Source organism: Borostomias antarcticus (genome assembly GCF_949987555.1).
Source record: "Borostomias antarcticus genome assembly, chromosome: 22".
In the NCBI taxonomy this organism is placed as follows: Eukaryota; Metazoa; Chordata; class Actinopteri; order Stomiiformes; family Stomiidae; genus Borostomias; species Borostomias antarcticus.
In genome coordinates, this window is record NC_140255.1 from 19,190,932 (window position 1) to 19,211,232 (window position 20,301).

At 47.0% G+C, this 20,301-nt stretch overlaps 2 protein-coding genes across 2 annotated transcripts in view; one reads left to right on the plus strand and one right to left on the minus strand.

Moving 5' to 3' along the window:
* LOC311323906 (uncharacterized protein) overlaps nt 1–20,301 on the minus strand; it is a 571,429-nt gene that overhangs the window by 114,873 nt on the left and 436,255 nt on the right. The gene's annotated exons all lie outside the window — the stretch shown is intronic.
* LOC311323925 (microtubule-associated protein tau-like) lies at nt 2,963–20,070 on the plus strand (the record flags this gene model as incomplete). The annotated part of the gene is made up of 9 exons (XM_084456258.1): nt 2,963–3,128; nt 8,750–8,773; nt 10,917–10,954; nt 11,906–11,973; nt 12,929–13,178; nt 14,611–14,703; nt 17,719–17,800; nt 18,106–18,212; nt 19,873–20,070. The coding sequence occupies 9 exons, from the start codon at nt 2,963–2,965 to the stop codon at nt 20,068–20,070; spliced, it is 1,026 nt and encodes a 341-aa protein (XP_084312384.1).

The following is a 20,301-nucleotide window of genomic DNA, read 5'->3' on the forward strand; positions in this document are numbered from 1 at the left end:
ATGCTTCAGGAGCTCAAATATAATACATCAACCCAGACAAAAACTATGGTCTCTCTAAATATTTGTTTTGTGTGCCAAAAGCCATCAGTTAAGAGTTCAGTCAGGGTTTGATGGAACCCCCACCCTGAAGAATGACAATAATATTTATGTAATATTAAGTGTATTGATAGAGGGAGGCTATGTTTGAGAGGGAGGCGGAGTTCAGTAGCAGGGATCAGCTCATATTAGCACTGTTAGCCTATCTCTACAAAAAAAAACATTTCGGTTTAATGTGTCTGTTGTCAACTTAGGATATAATGCAGAACACTTTTCTGGTTATCAGACAGGAAATATTATCGTAAATATAGTAATATAGTAAACTTGAGTTGCTATTTCTCAGGGCACACAGAGCGTGACCTTCTCTCGGGGAGTGTTGACTTTGGCACGGACCCGGCTCCCTGTTCGGAGTCTGTCATGTGTAAAGATGCTTTACAATGGGAGGTTTGTGAGGAGGGATCTGTGGAGAGCACAGAGGCTACTGCACAGGCAGGGACTCAATATCCCCTTTCACAACATCCAAAGCCTAGTCAGATTTTTCAGTACATCTTGGAAAATGCTCTTCTGTGGTCATTTTCTGGGATAATAAATGATCAGCTACTGCTTGTTGGACGCATGTGAGTTGCTGTGAATGACCGTTACCCGGCGGTGGTTTCAGAGATGTCCTCCCCCCTTGGACAGTGCAGATTCAACACATTTTGAAAAACGGCCAAAGAGAACGATAGTTGAGATCTCCGCATCATGTTGTCGTTATGTGGACTATTAGCAAGCTCCTGTGGCAGAATAAAAAGAATAATAAAAAGGTTTTGTTAGCAACTAGCCAGTAGGTTTGTTGGGGAGAATGGGTGGAGGTACAAAGTGTTTTATCCGAAACGGGAGACGCCAATTCAGTCCTCAGAGAGAGAGAAACTTTCCACTCCCCTTTATACTTCCTTTAATCCAAACTTTAACCTTTCCATCTCAGTGTACACGCCTAAACCTTATCATTTAGATACAGGCCTCAAGTGAAGCATTTTGCCTCTACATTTTACTACTGTGACACGTGCCAATATGCACCATATTTGATGTGTCAACATAGTAAAACAGACCCAGAAAGTGTTCATGCTGTCTGTCTGAGATGGTCTCAGCACCTGCTGACTGGACCCGACTGGCACAGGGGGCTTTTCCTTTGATCTGGGAGTGAGAGGAATATTTGTGTAAACGATCAAGTACAGATATGCTGGTGCACCTGGCGAAGGTCAGATAACCGAGCCAGCGGCCCTCACAGTAGCTTTAGAATAAACGAGCTGAGGTAAAGTTGCCCCTAATTTAAGAATGGTTAAGAATTCTGTTTAAATTACAGGCTACAATGGTTTAAAATGGTTGTCAGTGACCCTTGTAATTCTGTTTTGCAAATTGACATCAGCTGTAGTCACGCAATGTCAATACCCATGAGGCTAATGCTGTCTAGTTTGGTTCTTCACATGGGGTTAGACTAGTTGTGTTTATATAGGCCACCCGCATGGGCATGAAGGTGAATCTGAAGTTCAAAGGCTGGTAAATCTCTGGTAGCACGCAAACACTATGCCAGAAAAAACAGTTTGAATGCCTGGGGTTCATATACTGATATAATACCATAATCTATCTGCAGTCACCAGAGAGTGGGCGGGGTGAGAGAGAGGGTGAGAGAGAGGGAGGGTGAGAGGGAGAGAGGGAGGGAGGGTGAGAGAGGGTAAAAGAGAGAGGGAGGGTGAGAGAGAGGGTGAGAGAGAGGGTGAGAGAGAGGGTGAGAGAGAGGGACAGAGGGAGGGAGGCCGAGAGAGAGGGGGAAAGAGAGGGACTGAGGGAGAGAGGGTGAGAGAGAGGGTGAAAGAGAGGGACAGAGGGAGGGAGGGTGAGAGAGACGGACAGAGGGAGGGAGGGAGAGTTAGTGAGTGAGAGAGAGAGAGAGAGAGAGAGTGAGAGAGCGAGCATGAGTGAGTCAGTCAGAGGGAGAGAGTTTGCGAGAGCTGTGAGAATCTGATACAAATAGAAAAAATGCTGACATATCTGTCGGCTTGAATCTAATAAGATATGTAATGAGATATCTATGATATGTAATGAGATTTCTATGATATGTAATGAGATTTCTATGATATGTAATGAGATTTCTATGATATGTAATGAGATATCTATGATATGTAATGAGATTTCTATGATATGTAATGAGATGTCTATGATATGTAATGAGATATCTATGATATGTAATGAGATATCTATGATATGTAATGAGATATCTATGATATGTAATGAGATTTCTATGATATGTAATGAGAATTGAAGCTGTTCACATCATTCTGGCTGAGGGGACCCATCCCTGCAACGTGGAACCTTTTTGGTGGATAAACATGTTCATTTTGCATTCGAAAAACACGGAATCTATTTCAACAAAAGTGCAACAGTTAAGTGACTTTGTCTCTGAGGTCACCGATCTCTAAACTCTGGTTGGGTGGTGTACAGGAGGTCATCACAGAGGTGGCCGGTCGCTGATCATTTAGGAAGCGCAACCTATCTGAAGATGTGCCGCACGTGGGCAGTAGGCACTTCTGACTATTTTAGTCGTGGGCCCTGTAACTCGACCCTGGGACCCCATGTTAAGGAATATAAATAACCAGGTTTTCACAGACACAGTGTCTGTTTACATTTAGCTGGTGACTAACACGTTGGGCAGACAACAAAGCGTATTCATCTAGGCTGTTGCTCCCTGCGTTTCTGAAAGCCAGGTATTTTCTCAAGGAAAATTGCTTAGCATTCAAATCTGCGATCGTCGATAACCTGTCCAGCGCTTGGAAGGGCTCTAATGTTTCACAACAGAGCTCGATATTCACACGCTCCATCTTGCGGAGGACGGGGGTTTCCTTCATTCTCAGTGACGTCTTCTCTTTTTGCAGCCCGACTTGGACTCGCTATGGATCAACACCAGGACTACATGAACAACGCTCCCAACAGCTACAGCTACAACTCTGAGGACGGCGTGAGTGCTTCTCTAGCCGGGATGACCATCAACGACCTGCACCACCAGGAGAACGGCGTCCAGCCGGCACCCAGAAGCCCCGGGGACTGCCCCATGAAAGGTCAGACACCCACTCGCCTGAGGGAGATTAAAACTAGCACAGTCACGAAGGAAATACTGGCTCAAATTAACCTCCAGATTTAAACCAGGATAATTTGTCGAGGCTAGTGCTACTGTCGAGCCCAAAATAGCAGAACACGGGTGTGCTAAGACGCTTGAAGGGTAAAAGAAAGAGGATGTCGTCATTAAAACGGCACCAGTTACATCAGTGATCTTATGGAACCTGATTCAGAGTGAAAACAAATGGCTTCACTACTAGCACAGATTCATTCCTGATACAAAGGATTTTGTGCGGGCATTTTTTGAGCATTGTAGCCAGGAAGCGTCATTCGGCTACAAGAACCTACACAGCCGTGCCAAAATTAGACGATGTTACAGAATTTATTTATTTTAGGCTACATTATTTAAGAGAAGCGTCAACAAAAAATATACCAGGACCCTCAGAGCCATCAGCGCTGAACTGGAGGCGGGGCCTGTGTGGTCTTTGGATTGTGCTTTGTGTTGATCCCTCTCTTACATAACGGCAACAAGGCGCGCTTCACTGGCCCCGCACTCGCAGCTGCGCTCTGCCTCGCTCTGCCTCGCTGTGGCGCCGGCATCTGGGTCAGGCCCAGCACAGTTTCAGCACGTCGCTTTCGCCCGTTAACCTCACAAAGAACCGGCCAATTGAATAACGATGACATGGGACCTCAGCGGGACGCCGAGATGGCGTAAAGGAGGAGGTGGCGGACCTACGTGGCCCGCGGTGACGTCTGTCCCCGTGCTGTGTTGGTGCACCGTAGGGTTGAGACACTAGCACCGAAGCCGCGCTGACAAACTACAACCTTTTACCACAGAAACGCTTGTATCCGACAAAATACGACAATAACAAGCTCTTTTTTCACCCCCCCTCTGTGCCCCCAATCATTGTTTTGGCCGTGTAGTACGTAGCCTAGCGTTCCCTAGTCTGCAGCCCTCACTAGTGCGCGCGTTCGGCCCCTTCGCCCTCCCCGCCACGGCCCCTCGGACACACAGGAAGTACCGCTCAGACTCGCGTTCCTCCGCAGAGCTTAGTGGCTCGTGCACCGGTGGCGCAGCAAAGAGTGAGTACCCAACCAACTCTGCTCTCTCTCTCTCTCTCTCTCTCTCTCTCTCTCTCTCTCTCTCTCTCTCTCTCTTCTCTCTCTCTCTCTCTCTCTCTCTGTAGGTAGCAGTGGTCTGTAAGTAGCTAGTGTACTGAGTGTGTGCTGTGTAGGTAGGCCTAAGTGTTAGAATTGAAAGTACAAAAAACACAATTTTGGTCTTTTTCTAACACTTTTAATTGATTTGTTTGTGAACGGTCGTCATGGTCGAAAGTAGAGGAACGTCGTTCTGAGAGAGCGATACTACAGAGCAGGTCAAAGGTCACAGTCCTTTCAATGTTTCATTCAGTCTCACGGTGGCTGTTGACATTCAGCCCTGCAACGACGATCGCGTCTAACACCCTGTAAGCACACCTCCTTTTCGCTCTGCGCGATTTCCGGCGCCATCCTGCCATCTGTCTAACCACACAGTAACCCTGACTCCAGGCCTGCCTTCATCACACAGCGGCAGCTAAGGACCAGCCCCCGGAGGAGAGTGCTGCTGATCCAGGATCTGTGTTCTCTGGGCCAGAGAGCTCCCCGTATAGTGAAGGGGTGAATCCGGTGTCTGGGCTCTGTGAGCCAGAGAGCTCCCCATGTGGTGAAGGGGTGAATCGCAGCCCCTCTTCTGAAGATGATATGCTAGCTGGTATGGCTGCTTCGCTACCACTGCCTCTTTGCATGCAGCTGGAAATGCCAAATCTCAACTGACTGATTCTTCTTCTTCACTGCCATTTCGCCTCTGCAGTTTAATATGTTTGCATTTGTGTGCCAGCTATCTGATTTGACATGATTATTTTTTTGTTACAAGGTGCAAGGTTTTGTGTTTCTTTACCCGTTTGACTTGGCTTTTCAGACAGGTTAAAAGACAGTCCATGCTAATCCCAACTCTCCTATCTTTTGGATTTGCCAGAACCTGGCTATGATTGATTTGATTAAAAACTCCAGGAAAACTACTAAGTTTTCTTAAACAAAGATCAAACACATAACAAAAACATCCTGGATACAGACATAACAGAAACGCCCCAAATATAGACAAGGTATTCATAATACAACAACACACACCAGAACAATAGAACACACACCAGAACAATAGAACACACACCAGAACAATAGAACACACACCAGAACACACAACACACACCAGAACAATAGAACACACACCAGAACAATAGAACACACAGCAGAACAATAGAACACACACCAGAACAATAGAACACACACCAGAACAATAGAACACACACCAGAACAATAGAACACACACCAGAACACAAAACACACACCAGAACAATAGAACCCACACCAGAATAGAACACACACCAGAACACAACACACACCAGAACAATAGAACACACACCAGAACACAACACACACCAGAACAATAGAACACACACCAGAACAATAGAACCCACACCAGAACACAAAGACACAGGGGGCCTATGAGCAAACAGCTTGACATGAGACATATCTTACTTAAAGAACAAAGATTGCCTTCAATTCCAGGTCTTAGAAATAAAGTTAGCAGTCTTAAACACTTCCTCCTTACATAGCTTTGTGCCATCATCCTCCCAGAACAACTCAGAGTTTTGCTCCTGCATTTCATATACAGAGGGATCCTCAGATCATCATATGTTGTACAATAAAACAGGAAATGAAATTCATTCTCTACCTCATTTAGGTCACAGGCCTTACATGCCTTATCCTCTTCTGGCCCAGCTGTGAACTGACCTACTTCAATATCAAGGGGCAGGATACCAGATCTCAACTGAGCGCACAATGATCTCTGGCTTAGTTAGAGAGGAGGTAACATAGGGCTCAGGACTAAAACACTGCTTCATCTGAACATAATCTCAGTTTAGGCTTAGACCATGTGTCACTTGACTATTTCTCACTATAGGTGAGGAGTACATTTTGCTTCAACATATTAATGTTGCAGAGGAGCATGTTATGAACAATATACGCCAAATTGGTCCAGGGGTGAGTGAGCCGTATCCCACTTGAAAACCTTTTTTGTCAACCGAGTCTCAGGTAACTTAATAAGGCGGTTCCACAGCCTTATCATTTCTACCTTTAGCTTCATTCCTACCGGTTTCCCACCCATATCTCCCCGTGTTGCAAGACTAGGGGCAAATGCACGAACGCCAAGGATGCCTCTTATACCTCTGTTCTGAATAGAGTGTACTTTTTGGCGTCTTTGTAAGCCTATACTCCAGATGCATAACTAAGGATTGGGCACACACATGCTTTATAGAGCTGAGAGTGTGTGGAGTAGCCTATATCTTTACCAAATTTCATTTGACTGATTATTGCCCCCACAGCTCTCCCTGCGGAGTCCGCCAGTCTGTCAATCCCCCCTTCATAGGACATGAGTTCACCCACCAGTCTGTCAATCCCCCCTTCATAGGACATGAGTTCACCCAGGGTAAAGCCCAAGTATTTATAGCAGTCAGTATATTCCAGAGGCAAGAGGCAAACCTTCTGTACAAATGCTATGTTGCATTTGGATTGTGCTTTGTTCAGTTGTGTGAGACCTTAAAGGTTTTCCCCACTGCCGTCACTAACCATGCTACTGTACAGTGCTTGTCAAATATCCTCGTCACAATAAGCAGACTATGAAAAAAATATTATAGTGTACTCTTCATAGGGTCAAAACATTCAGGTTATCGCTCCATTCTCCACAGTGAGTTTATAGTGGTGAAAAGCCATGGATCACTGACTAACGGGGGAAGAACGGCCCTCTGTGTTAGAAAGAATGAGGGGTTTAACCACAGTCCAGTCTGAGCCAAGCGTGCTTTGATCTCAGAAAGACAGTGTGACAGCGGGTCTTGAGGTTGGGTGGAGGTGAGAGAGGAGCGGTCTGTATGATCTGCTCAACAGAACCTGAACCCCTGAACCCGGGGAACGCCAGAGGAACACAGGAGACTGCTGACCCACCAGGGAAAACGCAACGTTAGCTGCCGTGTTTGTCGACGCCAGTTTTGAACGAAGTGTCAGACGTTCCCTATATTCTGCCTGCACACTTCAATAACACGCCTCTCTTCGGTCTGATACTGGAATCAGGATGTTGATAAATGGGTCAACCCATGAGAAACCTTTGGATTTAATAAACAAATAATGTAATGTAATGTAATGTAATGTAACAAAGGTTTAGATAATGTGTACTTACTAAAAGCTTTTCACAGGTTTATTAAGTCACTATGCGCTTGAGTGACACTGGAACTCTTAATATAATAATTCCCATCGTAACAGTGACTGGGCAGAGAAGAAACCATCGCTATTCAGGAGTTTCATGGCATTGGTTCACGTCCGAAACTGACCAGTCGACGTTACGAAATATTCCGTCCTCCTCAAGTCACTCGAGCCCCTACAGAACGGGCCGCGGGTGGCGGTGAGCGTGGCGCCGTGGCCTTCCTCCGGTCTCAAAAGCGCTGCCTTTGTTTCCCAGCGGAGCCGGTGGGGGCGTCGCCAGAGGGCCGAGCTGCTGCCCACCCGCCGCCTGAGCCCCCTGAGGCGCCGCAGCTCGCTGTCTCTGGTCAGAACGAGGTGCCGTCGGGTACGCCCCCCTCCCTCCGCCACTCGCCCGCCGTCGCTACCCTCCTGTCCTCGCACCCTGGACGTGGTTACAGCCCGGCAGATCCGGCCACGCCCCTGTGTGCTCTACATTAACGACTTCACTGACGGCGTAGCTACCGAGGCTTTACATTGATGTAACTGTGTGTTTTGTTTCAGAGCCAACAGGAACAGAGTTTGTCTTTGGTTCGCAACCTTAACGGCATAATTCACAGCTTTTTAATTTTAATGTACCCTCATTGACTAACGTTTGATTCCTTACATTCATACTAATGTGAAGTTATTGTGGCCTTTTTCTGGTAGGTCCCGTAGGTATTGACTGTTGTGTGTTGTGTGTTTGTACGTGGATAGCTTTTAGCAGAAAGTCGCAATGCATAATGTCCTCTGGCCTGATCTCCACTGCTCCAGAATCCAACTAGGAGATAACTATTCATCTGAGTGTTGATTATGGTGCTCAGCATGACAGAAGTCCACTACGGGAGTGAAGGGGGACGAACTGTAGACTCAAAGGTCTGGGATCTGTTTTAACAGATCCAGAACCTTCAGACATGGGGAACGCCACACTAATGGAGATACCAGCTGGGATACCAGATGGAATACCAGGTTAGGTGTGGTGTTGGTCCATGTGAGACTTTAATGAAAACAATGTGTCGGTCTCAGCCACAACCTCCCTCTGATAACCAGTCTGTCTGTCTGCGTACCCAGAACCCAACACTGAGACAATTAACATGTTCATGTTTTATCTAAATAATTTCCTGACGGTGAATTGACGTGGCCTTATGCATTAACCCCAAACCTGTACGCATGTTATCAGGTATCCCAAGCTGCTTGGTCTCTATGCGGTGGTGTTTCTTCTCTGAGGTGGAGTAGTTGTCCCACAGATGAATTTGACAAGGTCTAACATCTTTATTCTTTGTTCCTCTTCTTCTGCTGCCTCCCCCTGTCCGAACAGCGAGTGGAGGAGCAGCCACAACAGGTACGTACGTCACTGCATCTCAGAACATGCAGCGGTATTTCACATAGCAGGTTATGATCAGGCTTTTAAGATTTTAAGATTTATTTCTATACAATACATTTTTAACGAATGTTTGAGAGACGCATTAACATGCGGGAGCAGAATCTGTCAGTGCACCACGTTTCATGAGATATTCCTTGTGCACGTTGTACAGTCAGAATGCATCATTCAGCGGTATCATGACATCACACAATGTGGGCACGTTTCACTGTTACATCAGTAGCGTCCGTTCTTCTGTCGTCTGTGTGTTCATACAGTTGCGGTGTATTTTGTCACATCCTCTTTTTGTATGTGTGTGTGTGGGGGGGGGTGGGGGGGGGGGGGCAAAAGGTGCGTTCTGTAAACTGACACCCTGCCAAACTTAATTATCATAGAGATCATAAATATATCATAGAGATAGCTGTTGAGTACTATCAAATTGAGTGTAACCTTGCTTTCATGCCACGATTTAATTTACAAAATGTTTATAATTATATCACTTTCCTTAAGAAAGAACAGTTATTTGTTTCTGATTAAATATTTTTACGCTCATGGAGCAGCCCTTCCAATCCACTCCTCCTTAACTTCTCCTTAAATGTCGTTGAATGGGGGAGATTGAAAAGAGCGCTGTGAATGTCACCATTGATCTGCTTTCCAAACAACCTAGTGGATCCCGGCGTGGGAAACCTCGGGGGGGTCACACTGGCTCCTGGGGGGTCAGGGGCGGCTGACCACAGAGCTTCCTGTTCTCTGGACCCTGGAGACGAGGGAGACGTAGCCTCGGAGGGGGCCGAGGCCTGGGAGTGTAGGCAGAGGGCGAGTCGCTCCCTGTGGGCCTCTGAGGACACGAGCTATGAGTCTGAAAGGACATCGAACCTCCCGACCGCAAGGAGTCCAGAGTGGGCCAACGCCGCAGACTCCCAGAGAACAGTCAGTCTGGATGCGTCCGAGTCCCTGTCCGGCACAAGCGATCGGCCAGGCACATCTTTGGTCCGCAGCTCTGCCTTGGAGGACCTCACGGCCATCGGAACGAGGAGCTCGCAGGCTGATGGCGGCGAGAGGCCGATCTCAAACCAGCCCGTCGACGGCAGACTGTCTCAGGATTACGCGGGGAATGGTCAGCGGGCAGCCTCCGGGTCCGCTGGCGCCTGCGATATGAAAAAGCAGCAGATCGTTCCAGAAAGTTCCGATTCCTGCAGTGCTCAGAGCCTGTCCTATTCCAGCTTTGTTCCTGGGAAATCCATACCGGCATCGTTAGGAGGCATCTCGCATCAATCAGATCTTCGACAGGAGCCCATGTCTCCAGTTCTGAAAGACACCAACAGATCTGACTTAAACACACACCTTGAAGGGCACGAAAAACAACACACCGGTGGGAACTTGGTGAAGGCATCGGTAGCATCTGACACAAAAACCGAGACTGATTTAGAAAGGGCAAGCCTTATTCCCCTGACGGAGGCGGGCGATCCTGAGATGACCACTGTCATACCGCTCTCAGCGGCTCCAACTGAACTCCAGAGAACCTCCCAAAGTTCTACTGCAAGAAAATCAATGGTTCCAGTTGCTATATTTAAAGGTCTGTTGGCAGTTATATTCACCAATCCCAAATCCAGTTCTGTTCAGTTAATTCCCTCCACTTATGGTTTTAACAAAGCGCCTACTGAATGCTACACAGCACCCGCGATATGGAAATGATCTTTTGGCTGAGGAGAAGCTTGGTGTCGTCCCCTTCCGTCTTGCTGACTTTGCTGGTCTTGCATCCCCAGTATCCACTTTCATTTACGGACTGGCAGAATCCCTTTGTTTTCCCTCCGTGTTCCTCCGTGTGTTTGGTCACGTCCTTGTGTGTGCTGTTTGTCACTGTGCATGTTGAGCTCTACACCCAATCACCTGTCTTCGTGATAGCCATCTCCTGTGTTGTCTCCACGACTTACACACACACACACACACACACACACACACACACACGCACCAACATACAATCTACTTGGCTTCTCAAAGTTTGTTAACTTGGTAGGCTACTGTATAAAAGAACATAGGCTACTGTATATTAACTACAACTTTTGTTTGTTTTTGAAAATATTCCTTAAAAAATATTAAGTCTTGTTTCTCTCTACTTCTATAGCTCAAGCTAAAATTGATAATGACACTGCGGAAAAGAAGGTAAGTGATGTGATTTGTCCCGTTTGTAAAATCAATGTCTCACAGTCATGAAAATCATTCTCACTTCAAAAGTCATTCATTGTTTCATGCTAATTTCCCCCCCTTACACAAAGCCATGCAAAACTGCCACCAAAGCTAGACCCCCCCCTGCCCTTAAACGACCACCCCTGGCCATCAGAACCCCCAAAACACAGTCTTCCGCCCCAAACGGGCCCAGCACGATACCCTCCACCCGAAACGGGCCCAGCTCAATACCCTCCGCCCGAAACGGGCCCAGCACGATACCCTCCGCCCGAAACGGGCCCAGCTCAATACCCTCCACCCGAAACGGGCCCAGCACAATACCCTCCACCCGAAACGGGCCCTGCACAATACCCTCCGCCCGAAACGGGCCCAACACAATACCCTCCGCCCGAAACGGGCCCAGCTCAATACCCTCCGCCCGAAACGGGCCCAGCACAATACCCTCCAAAGCCGGCAGCAGCACGGGGGACAGGCAGGCCCAAGTAAGTCAGGCCTTGCAGTGCTGCTCACCGCTGAGTGTGGTACAATAGACCCCGCCCCCTTTTTAAACTGCTGTTGCTTTCCTGCGTAACGGCGTTCTATTAATACATCCATGGTAACGGCTAACTAAAACCCCTTAACCCCGCCTTCTCATCTCCTCATCTAATATTCATAACTTCCTGCATGTCGTGATGGGATTTAGCTAACGAGGTTCAACGTTTTTATGAAGGCAGCATATTGGTTAATTGCATTTGTCAGATTACGCAGTTTCAAGTGCGTTGTGTGTTGTTTGAACTGCATTGAGCCTGCAAGAATGAAACAAGCAATAGGTCATCCTCAGTGCTGAGAGTTTTGATCTAAGAAATAAAAGGTCTCGTTTTGGTTTGTAGCTTGTTGGTCAGTACATTTCTCATTTAGTCCTTTCCTTCTTTCTCTGGGGACGAAAAGACTCCAGGAGGAACCAGGCCCCCGGCCCCTGGAACTAAAATACCTGCCAAGACCCCCCAACCAGGTGTGTACTGTTCTATCAACAGAACAACGGCAAACTGTCCATATGCTTTATTTTTATTTTATTTTATTATGCTTTACTTTTGATTTTTTCTTGTCTATGGCTTCAGCAAGCGCCAAGAAGCCAGTTTCCAAAAATGAGAAAGGTAAACCGAAAAAAGAAAAGAAAAAAAGATGTGACCTACTGTATCTCTCCACATACAGTAACCCTCAAATCTGTACCCGTCAAAATTGACCTTGGATTAGTCTAGTTTCTCTGCGCTTGTTAAACACATCTGACTGGAGCACAAATCTAACACCTAACTGCCCCCTTCTGACCCCTAACTGCCCCCTTCTGACCCCTAACTGCCCCCTTCTGACCCCTAACTGCACCCTTCTGACCCCTAACTGCCCCCTTCTGACCCCTAACTGCCCCCTTCTGACCCCTAACTGCCCCCTTCTGACCCCTAACTGCACCCTTCTGACCCCTAACTGCACCCTTCTGACCCCTAACTGCCCCTTCTGACCCCTAACTGCACCCTTCTGACCCCTAACTGCACCCTTCTGACCCCTAACTGCCCCCTTCTGACCCCTAACTGCACCCTTCTGACCCCTAACTGCCCCCTTCTGACCCCTAACTGCACCCTTCTGACCCCTAACTGCCCCCTTCTGACCCCTAACTGCACCCTTCTGACCCCTAACTGCCCCTTCTGACCCCTAACTGCCCCCTTCTGACCCCTAACTGCCCCCTTCTGACCCCTAACTGCCCCCTTCTGACCCCTAACTGCACCCTTCTGACCCCTAACTGCCCCCTTCTGACCCCTAACTGCCCCCTTCTGACCCCTAACTGCACCCTTCTGACCCCTAACTGCACCCTTCTGACCCCTAACTGCACCCTTCTGACCCCTAACTGCCCCCTTCTGACCCCTAACTGCCCCTTCTGACCCCTAACTGCACCCTTCTGACCCTCAAAAAAGACCCCAGTGGCCAGAGCAGCCCTGGCGCTCCCAAGTCCCCGTCCGGTCAGGCTGTTCCTGGGAAGCCCTCGGCCGTCGCCACCAATCAGGTGAAGAAGGTTGCCGTGGTGCGTTCTACACCCAAGTCCCCCGGCTCCCTGAAGAACCGCTCGCCGGCCCCCCTGGCCGCGGCCGCGGCGCCCATGCCTGACCTGAAACACGTCAGGTCAAAGATCGGCTCCACGGACAACATCAAACACCAGCCTGGCGGCGGCAGGGTGAGTTCAGGGTGTATAGTATAGTAGTCATACTACGGTAGGGGGAGTTCAGGGTGTGTAGTGTAGTCGTTACACTACGGCAGGGTGAGTTCAGGGTGTATAGTATAGTTGTTACACTACGGCAGGGTGAGTTCAGGGTGTATAGTATAGTTGTTACACTACGGCAGGGTGAGTTCAGGGTGTATAGTATAGTTGTTACACTACGGCAGGGTGAGTTCAGGGTGTGTAGTATAGTCGTCATACTACGGTAGGGTGAGTTCAGGGTGTGTAGTATAGTCGTCATACTACGGCAGGGTGAGTTCAGGGTGTGTAGTATAGTCGTCATACTACGGCAGGGTGAGTTCAGGGTGTGTAGTATAGTAGTCATACTACGGCAGGGTGAGTTCAGGGTGTGTAGTATAGTCGTTACACTACGGCAGGGTGAGTTCAGGGTGTATAGTATAGTAGTCATACTACGGCAGGGTGAGTTCAGGGTGTGTAGTATAGTCGTCATACTACGGTAGGGTGAGTTCAGGGTGTGTAGTATAGTCGTCATACTACGGTAGGGTGAGTTCAGGGTGTGTAGTATAGTCGTCATACTACGGCAGGGTGAGTTCAGGGTGTGTAGTATAATCATTACACTACGGCAGGGTGAGTTCAGGGTGTGTAGTATAGTCGTTACACTACGGCAGGGGGAGTTTGGGGTGTATAGTCGCTACTCTACAATGAGAACATTCTCCTTTCTAGTTCCCGCTCCCTCACTGTCGTCTTCATTTCTCAAAGGAAATTTCTGTCCTTGAAACTGTAGGGTGGTCAGATCAACAGTGGACAGGCCTGTATTGGGTTCTGAGGTGGTGTTAAAGATGCATTGAAATGACCTTGAAATGCTTGGATACTGGAATGCAGGTTCTTAAAGTTATTGTCACTCTCCTGTAGGGCTGTGGTGTGGCTACTGTAGTTATATTTCATTGGAATAATTGCATCACTAACTACTTTTAGTCCTGCTTCAGACAGGCTACTTGAATGGGTCTAGAGTCCTCTAACGTGAAGCCCTAAAGGATAACACTCTCTTCCCCCACCCTCTACATCTTTTTAGGTACAAATAATTGAGAAGAAGATGGACTTAAGTTCTGTTCAGTCTAAGTGTGGCTCCAAAGACAATATGACACATGTACCGGGAGGTGGCAATGTGAGTAACTAAGGGATGAACTCAACGCCTTCGTCTTGAGTATCTCTACGGTTATGATCATCAAACCCTTGTCAGAATTGGAGATGTCCTACTACCCCTCTACTGGTTCTCAGGATCTTAGATGTACTAGGCTGACTAGCTACTACAGTATATATCCTACTGCTTGAATGAATCAGACAAGTCTTTTGGCCGTGGTCCTCATCTGCAGCTTCGCTGCCTCTGATTCCTCCAGACTAAACGCTTTCATCCCTTCGCCTCTTTCAGGTCCAGATCCTGGACAGGAAGATGGACGTGAGCAGCGTCCAGGCGCGCTGCGGCTCCAAAGACAACCTGAAGTACACCCCCGGAGGAGGCAGGGTGAGTGACCAGCCTGGGAAACTCGGCTCGTGTTTGACCTTTCACCTCAGGGAAAAAAAGAAAATCTCTCACAAAGATTATCCATTAGATTACATGATCATTTTAGCTCTGCAGAAGTTAATTGGCACTAAATTTAATAAAATTGTGCAACTCGAAGAAGAAGAAGCAGCATGCAGGACATATACAATAGAGGCCTACTAGTAATACTGGTCTACCTTTATACCTGTCAGTAATACTGGTCCACCTTTATACCTGTCAGTAATACTGGTCTACCTTTATACCTACTAGTAATACTGGTCTACCTTTATACCTGTCAGTAATACTGGTCTATCTTTATACCTACTAGTAATACTGGTCTACCTTTATACCTGTCAGTAATACTGGTCTATCTTTATACCTGTCAGTAATACTGGTCTACCTTTATACCTGTCAGTAATACTGGTCTATCTTTATACCTGTCAGTAATACTGGTCTACCTTTATACCTGTCAGTAATACTGGTCTATCTTTATACCTGTCAGTAATACTGGTCTACCTTTATACCTGTCAGTAATACTGGTCTATCTTTATACCTGTCAGTAATACTGGTCTACCTTTATACCTGTCAGTAATACTGGTCTATCTTTATACCTGTGAGTAATACTGGTCTACCTTTATACCTACTAGTAATACTGGTCTATCTTTATACCTGTCAGTAATACTGGTCTATCTTTATACCTACTAGTAATACTGGTCTATCTTTATACCTGTCAGTAATACTGGTCTATCTTTATACCTACTAGTAATACTGGTCTATCTTTATACCTGTCAGTAATACTGGTCTATCTTTATACCTGTCAGTAATACGGGTCTTTCTATACTGTAGGTGGTCTTTATTATCATTTGTTAAGGGTTCATCCAGAACATTCTCAGCTACCTGTTGCTATTCATGTTTCTTCACCATCTTCAGTCACCAAATGATCCCAGATCAGATCCAGTTGCTCAGGGCTTCTAGTTCATACGGTTAGATTTCACCACCGCAAAAAAACCGTCTCAGTGTTCCTGACCTGCAGCGCCGGCGCTGCTTCCCACTTCCCCCGCCTGGATAACGGCTTCTTCTCCTGCTTCTACACTTTTTCAGGTTAAAATACTTGATCTGAAGATGGACTTAAGTTCTGTTCAGTCTAAGTGTGGCTCCAAAGACAATATGAAACATGTACCCGGAGGTGGTAATGTGAGTCTGACACCTTGAGTCTTGAGTATCTCAGCTCTGTGATCATGGAAGCAACCCTGGTAAAATCGGAAGTGCTCTTCTCTGCCGGTCCTCTCCTACATCCTTCTGTACATCAAGCACAGCTGCCTGCTTAAGCCTTATTGTATAAAGTGTTCTTTTGAAAAGCGCCTTCACCTTCCTTCAAAACTTCCTCAAATTTCTCTTCTCTCACAAAATGGTCGTCATTCGCCGACCAGCAGCTGTCTGTTGCTCGAGGATAACGCTGTGTTCCCCTATCACATCTGCACTCTTTCAGGTACAAATACTTGAAAAGAAGTTGGATTTAAGCAATGTCCAGTCTCGGTGCGGCTCCAAAGATAATATCAAACATGTAGCGGGCGGTGGCAACGTGAGTAACCACGGGAACGGACCAGGACCCCCCGCTGTGGCGCCGCTCTTTCCAAAGCCCCTCCTCCTTCCTTCATCAGAACTAGAACGTCAGACACCACTGCACGAAAACCCCTGTCCTCAATCTGTGTTCCACCCATTTCAAGTGTATGACCACTTATCGACAGTGAGATTTTAACACCTCACTTTAATCGTCATCGAGCTTATGTGAGCAGTCATGAGCATTGCACATGTATGAGATGGGTCCTGTTGTGGGCTGTATGGGAGTGTGTGTGCTAAACACCTTGTTTGGCTGGCTTGTCGGCTCTGATATCTGAGCTGAACGGCTCCATGTGTCAGGATCCTGTTATATCCTATGATGGCATCAGCTGCAAATGTTAATAAAAATCATTGCTCATGACAGTGTAAAGTAGGCTCGATGATGAATCCCTGAATCTGTATCTGTCAATTTTCCTGTGATTGGTGTGAAAACATTAAAGTAACATGCATGCAGTAGGGTATTTGGCCATATACTTGAATACTTGAATGGGACTTACATATAACTCAAGACAGGATAATATCCTTAATGTACACTCAACCCCCCCCCCCCCTCTTGTGAATATGCCATGTGTCATAAAATAGAATTACATTTTAAATCATTCATAACTATTCTGTACACATAACTATTCTGTACACAAAAAGACTGTAAACAAAGACCTTTCAAATAGGACACAGGCTATCTCTCAACAACAACAACAACGTGTGTGTGTACGCCTCCGCCTAGAGTTACCAGCCTATTGTAGTAAAAAGCAGTGACCTCATTCATAAGAGACAGAGAGCTTAGTGTCAAGAGATGCCAGGCAGGGGAGCCAGTGGTGAGGTCATCAGATCTGAGCCAGTGGTGAGGTCATCAGATCTGAGCCAGTGGTGAGGTCATCAGATCTGAGCCAGTGATGAGGTCATCAGATCTGAGCCAGTGATGAGGTCATCAGATCTGAGCATGAATTCTGACGCGTGGCTTATAAAAAATATATTCATCTAAAAGCAACTCAGTTTCTGTCCACAATCCCTGAGGGGGAAGAATAAGTAGCTGCTAGTTATAAAACATGCTATGAACAGACACATCTCATCCTAAACATGTTGAATGTCCAAAGCTGGCAAGATAAATTAATGATGATACAAACATATTACTTGGCTTTAGATTTATAGAGGTCACATGACATTTACGAGTGTTGTATGCAGTTCAGTGTGTGTATTGTGTGTTAACAGTGTTTTATGCTCCTAAATAACCCTGTGAACTAACAGGTCAACCCTTAAGTGCCCGTTCAGTCCTGTGTGGGTGCTTGCACGGCAAGTTACACAGTAACACCTTCTTCTACCAAACTTTAACTATTAAATTAACCGTTTCTGTTTCTCTTTTCTCATTTCTCCCAACAGGTTCAAATTGTTCACAAAAAGATTGATTTGAGCAACGTTCAATCAAAATGTGGGTCTAAAGCCAACATGCACCATAAGCCAGGTAAAAGAAAAGAAAATCACTTTCTTTCCTTCTCAGTGACAAAACAAGGCGTTGCTGTCAAAAGAAGATTTCATTTTGTGTCATCTATGTTCTTGTTTCTTTTCCATGTATTGCTTACAATTGTTAAATGACTTTGGGTGACCGAACAATGCTGTATAAATTACAAATATAATAATAATAATAATTATTATTATTATTATTATTGTTGTTGTTGTTGTTGTTATTAAAAGAATATGCATGCTTTATAATGTCATTTCTCAAGGATGGATTTTATTCCGCACATTAATTGAACCCCTTTCTGTAAGGTGGTGGAAATATTGAGATCAAGTCAGAGAAATTGGACTTCAAGGTCCAATCAAAGATCGGCTCTCTAGACAACATCGGGCATGTGGCCGGAGGAGGAGGGAGGAAGGTAAGACCTCAGAACCACCTCAGACCCGCCTCAGAACCGCCTCAGAACCGCCTCAGAACCACCTCAGAACCGCCTCAGAACCGCCTCAGAACCGCCTCAGACCCGCCTCAGAACCGCCTCAGAACCGCCTCAGAACCGCCTCAGAACCGCCTCAGACCCGCCTCAGAACCGCCTCAGAACCGCCTCAGACCCGCCTCTGCTGCCTCGCTGCATGCTCTGAGCTTCTCTTGCACAGCCACGAATCAGAGGCTCTTGCTTGGCCAGCACCCTTGCTCAAGGCAAATGGCACTTAGACTAAACTTCATAGAAATGCAGTTTCATTAAGCAGGTAGATGGTTTTCCAATTATCTATGATGAAAAAAACAACAACTGAGTAATATAGTCACCTGGTAAAAGTTGCCTGTGGCGCAAACACTGCTGTGATTAACAGGGACAAGGTGACATTCAGTTGACTCTTTAGGCCTAATCAGTTCAGTGCACAACATGCACCACACATGGGTCTATATTGTTACGGCAAAATACAATACCAATGAGGTCCACACACTAATCATCATTACGCATGTTCAGTAAAACGCAAAAGCTACAGTGTTCATGTTAGTCTCACTAGTTGACTGCACTGGGCTGCTGCTGTAGGGGACTGTCACAGCCTAACAGCCTGCCGCCGTCCCCACGTCCCCTCTCTCTCGCTCAGCTCTCCTGTGCTGGTTTGGTGTCTCTCTTACCGCTCACCTCGTCAAACGCTGCCTTCGTGCCTCCCCCCCCCCCCCCCTCCTCCCCCGGGGTAACTGGACTCTGTCTGCTCTTTTTACTGACGCAAGTTTCTAGCGCTTCATTCACGTTGTCGCTTCCCTCTGCCGTTGGGGCCGATTTCCACCCCCCTAACCACGTCATATCTTCAACGTGCATTTCCGTTCCATTTACATCACCTCATACTTTGGGTGTCCGAGTCAGTATTCAACTATTCATTTTCTTTTAAACTCGTTTTTGTCTCACATTTTGACTTTCTGTTGACCCCGTCATCACATGTCTGTTTGGTTCCGTGTTCCCCCGCCCTCGCTGGGGATCCTCGGTAGAGAGAGAAGGGGAAGGAAGCAGGTTCCAACGACAGCCCCACAAATGGGGACATGTTGGGCCTCTCCCCCGCAGACACCCCCCCACAGTCACCTCCGCCCCTCCCCTCAGCACCCGTCACCCCCATCCTGATGAACCCCTTCATAAAGATTGAGGACTCCTGTAAGTACTCATCATCCACCAGCGCCAGGAAGTTTGTACAAGGAAAAACCAAAGAAAGCAGGGAATGTGGTATTAGACGTGTAAAGAGTTTGTGGGTTTCACCACTAGAGGGCGCCCTAATGGTGTCAGAAATGTGGGCTTTGACAACACTGTTGAGTGGCTTCATCCTTTTGGTTTTTACCCCCCCCCCCCCCAAAAAAAAATAGTGTGCGTAATTGATGAATGCTAATGTACACTAACTACATCTATCTGATTTTTACCACTGATCTTTAGGCGAGCAACAGTGATCCAGCCCTGTTCAACGCCATTCATTAGCCTAATCTATGTACCGCCGCTCATGTTAGCCAGGATTCGTCTACTGTTGTAACCGGAACGCGAACGCAGCGCAGCTTAACCACCAGGTTCAAAATGTGTCCTTGACCGACAGATTGAGAGCCACAAACTGATGTTCCGTGAGACGGCCAAGGCGCGCACCGACCACGGGGCGGAGATCGTCACCCTGGAGGACTCGCCGCAACCGCTCAGCACCATGTCCTCCTCCGGGAGCATCAACATGGCGCACTCCCCGCCACTGTCCACGCTGGCCGACCAGGTGACCGCCTCCCTGGCCCAGCAAGGCCTGTGAACGCACGCCGCCCGGCTTCCGGCCAGACTAGCACCACGTAAACGAGTCATTTTCACAGGACTTTTTATTTTTTAACCTATACCCGTCACTGTTTTATCTTCACCGACATTTGAAACTGCTGTTGAGACATTTATCAGTAGAAAAGAGGTCTTAAAAAAAAAAGAGATTAAAGTAGGCCAAGCTACGTTATGTCAGTTCTCTGTGTGGTTGTTGAGCTTTTTTTTTGTTTGT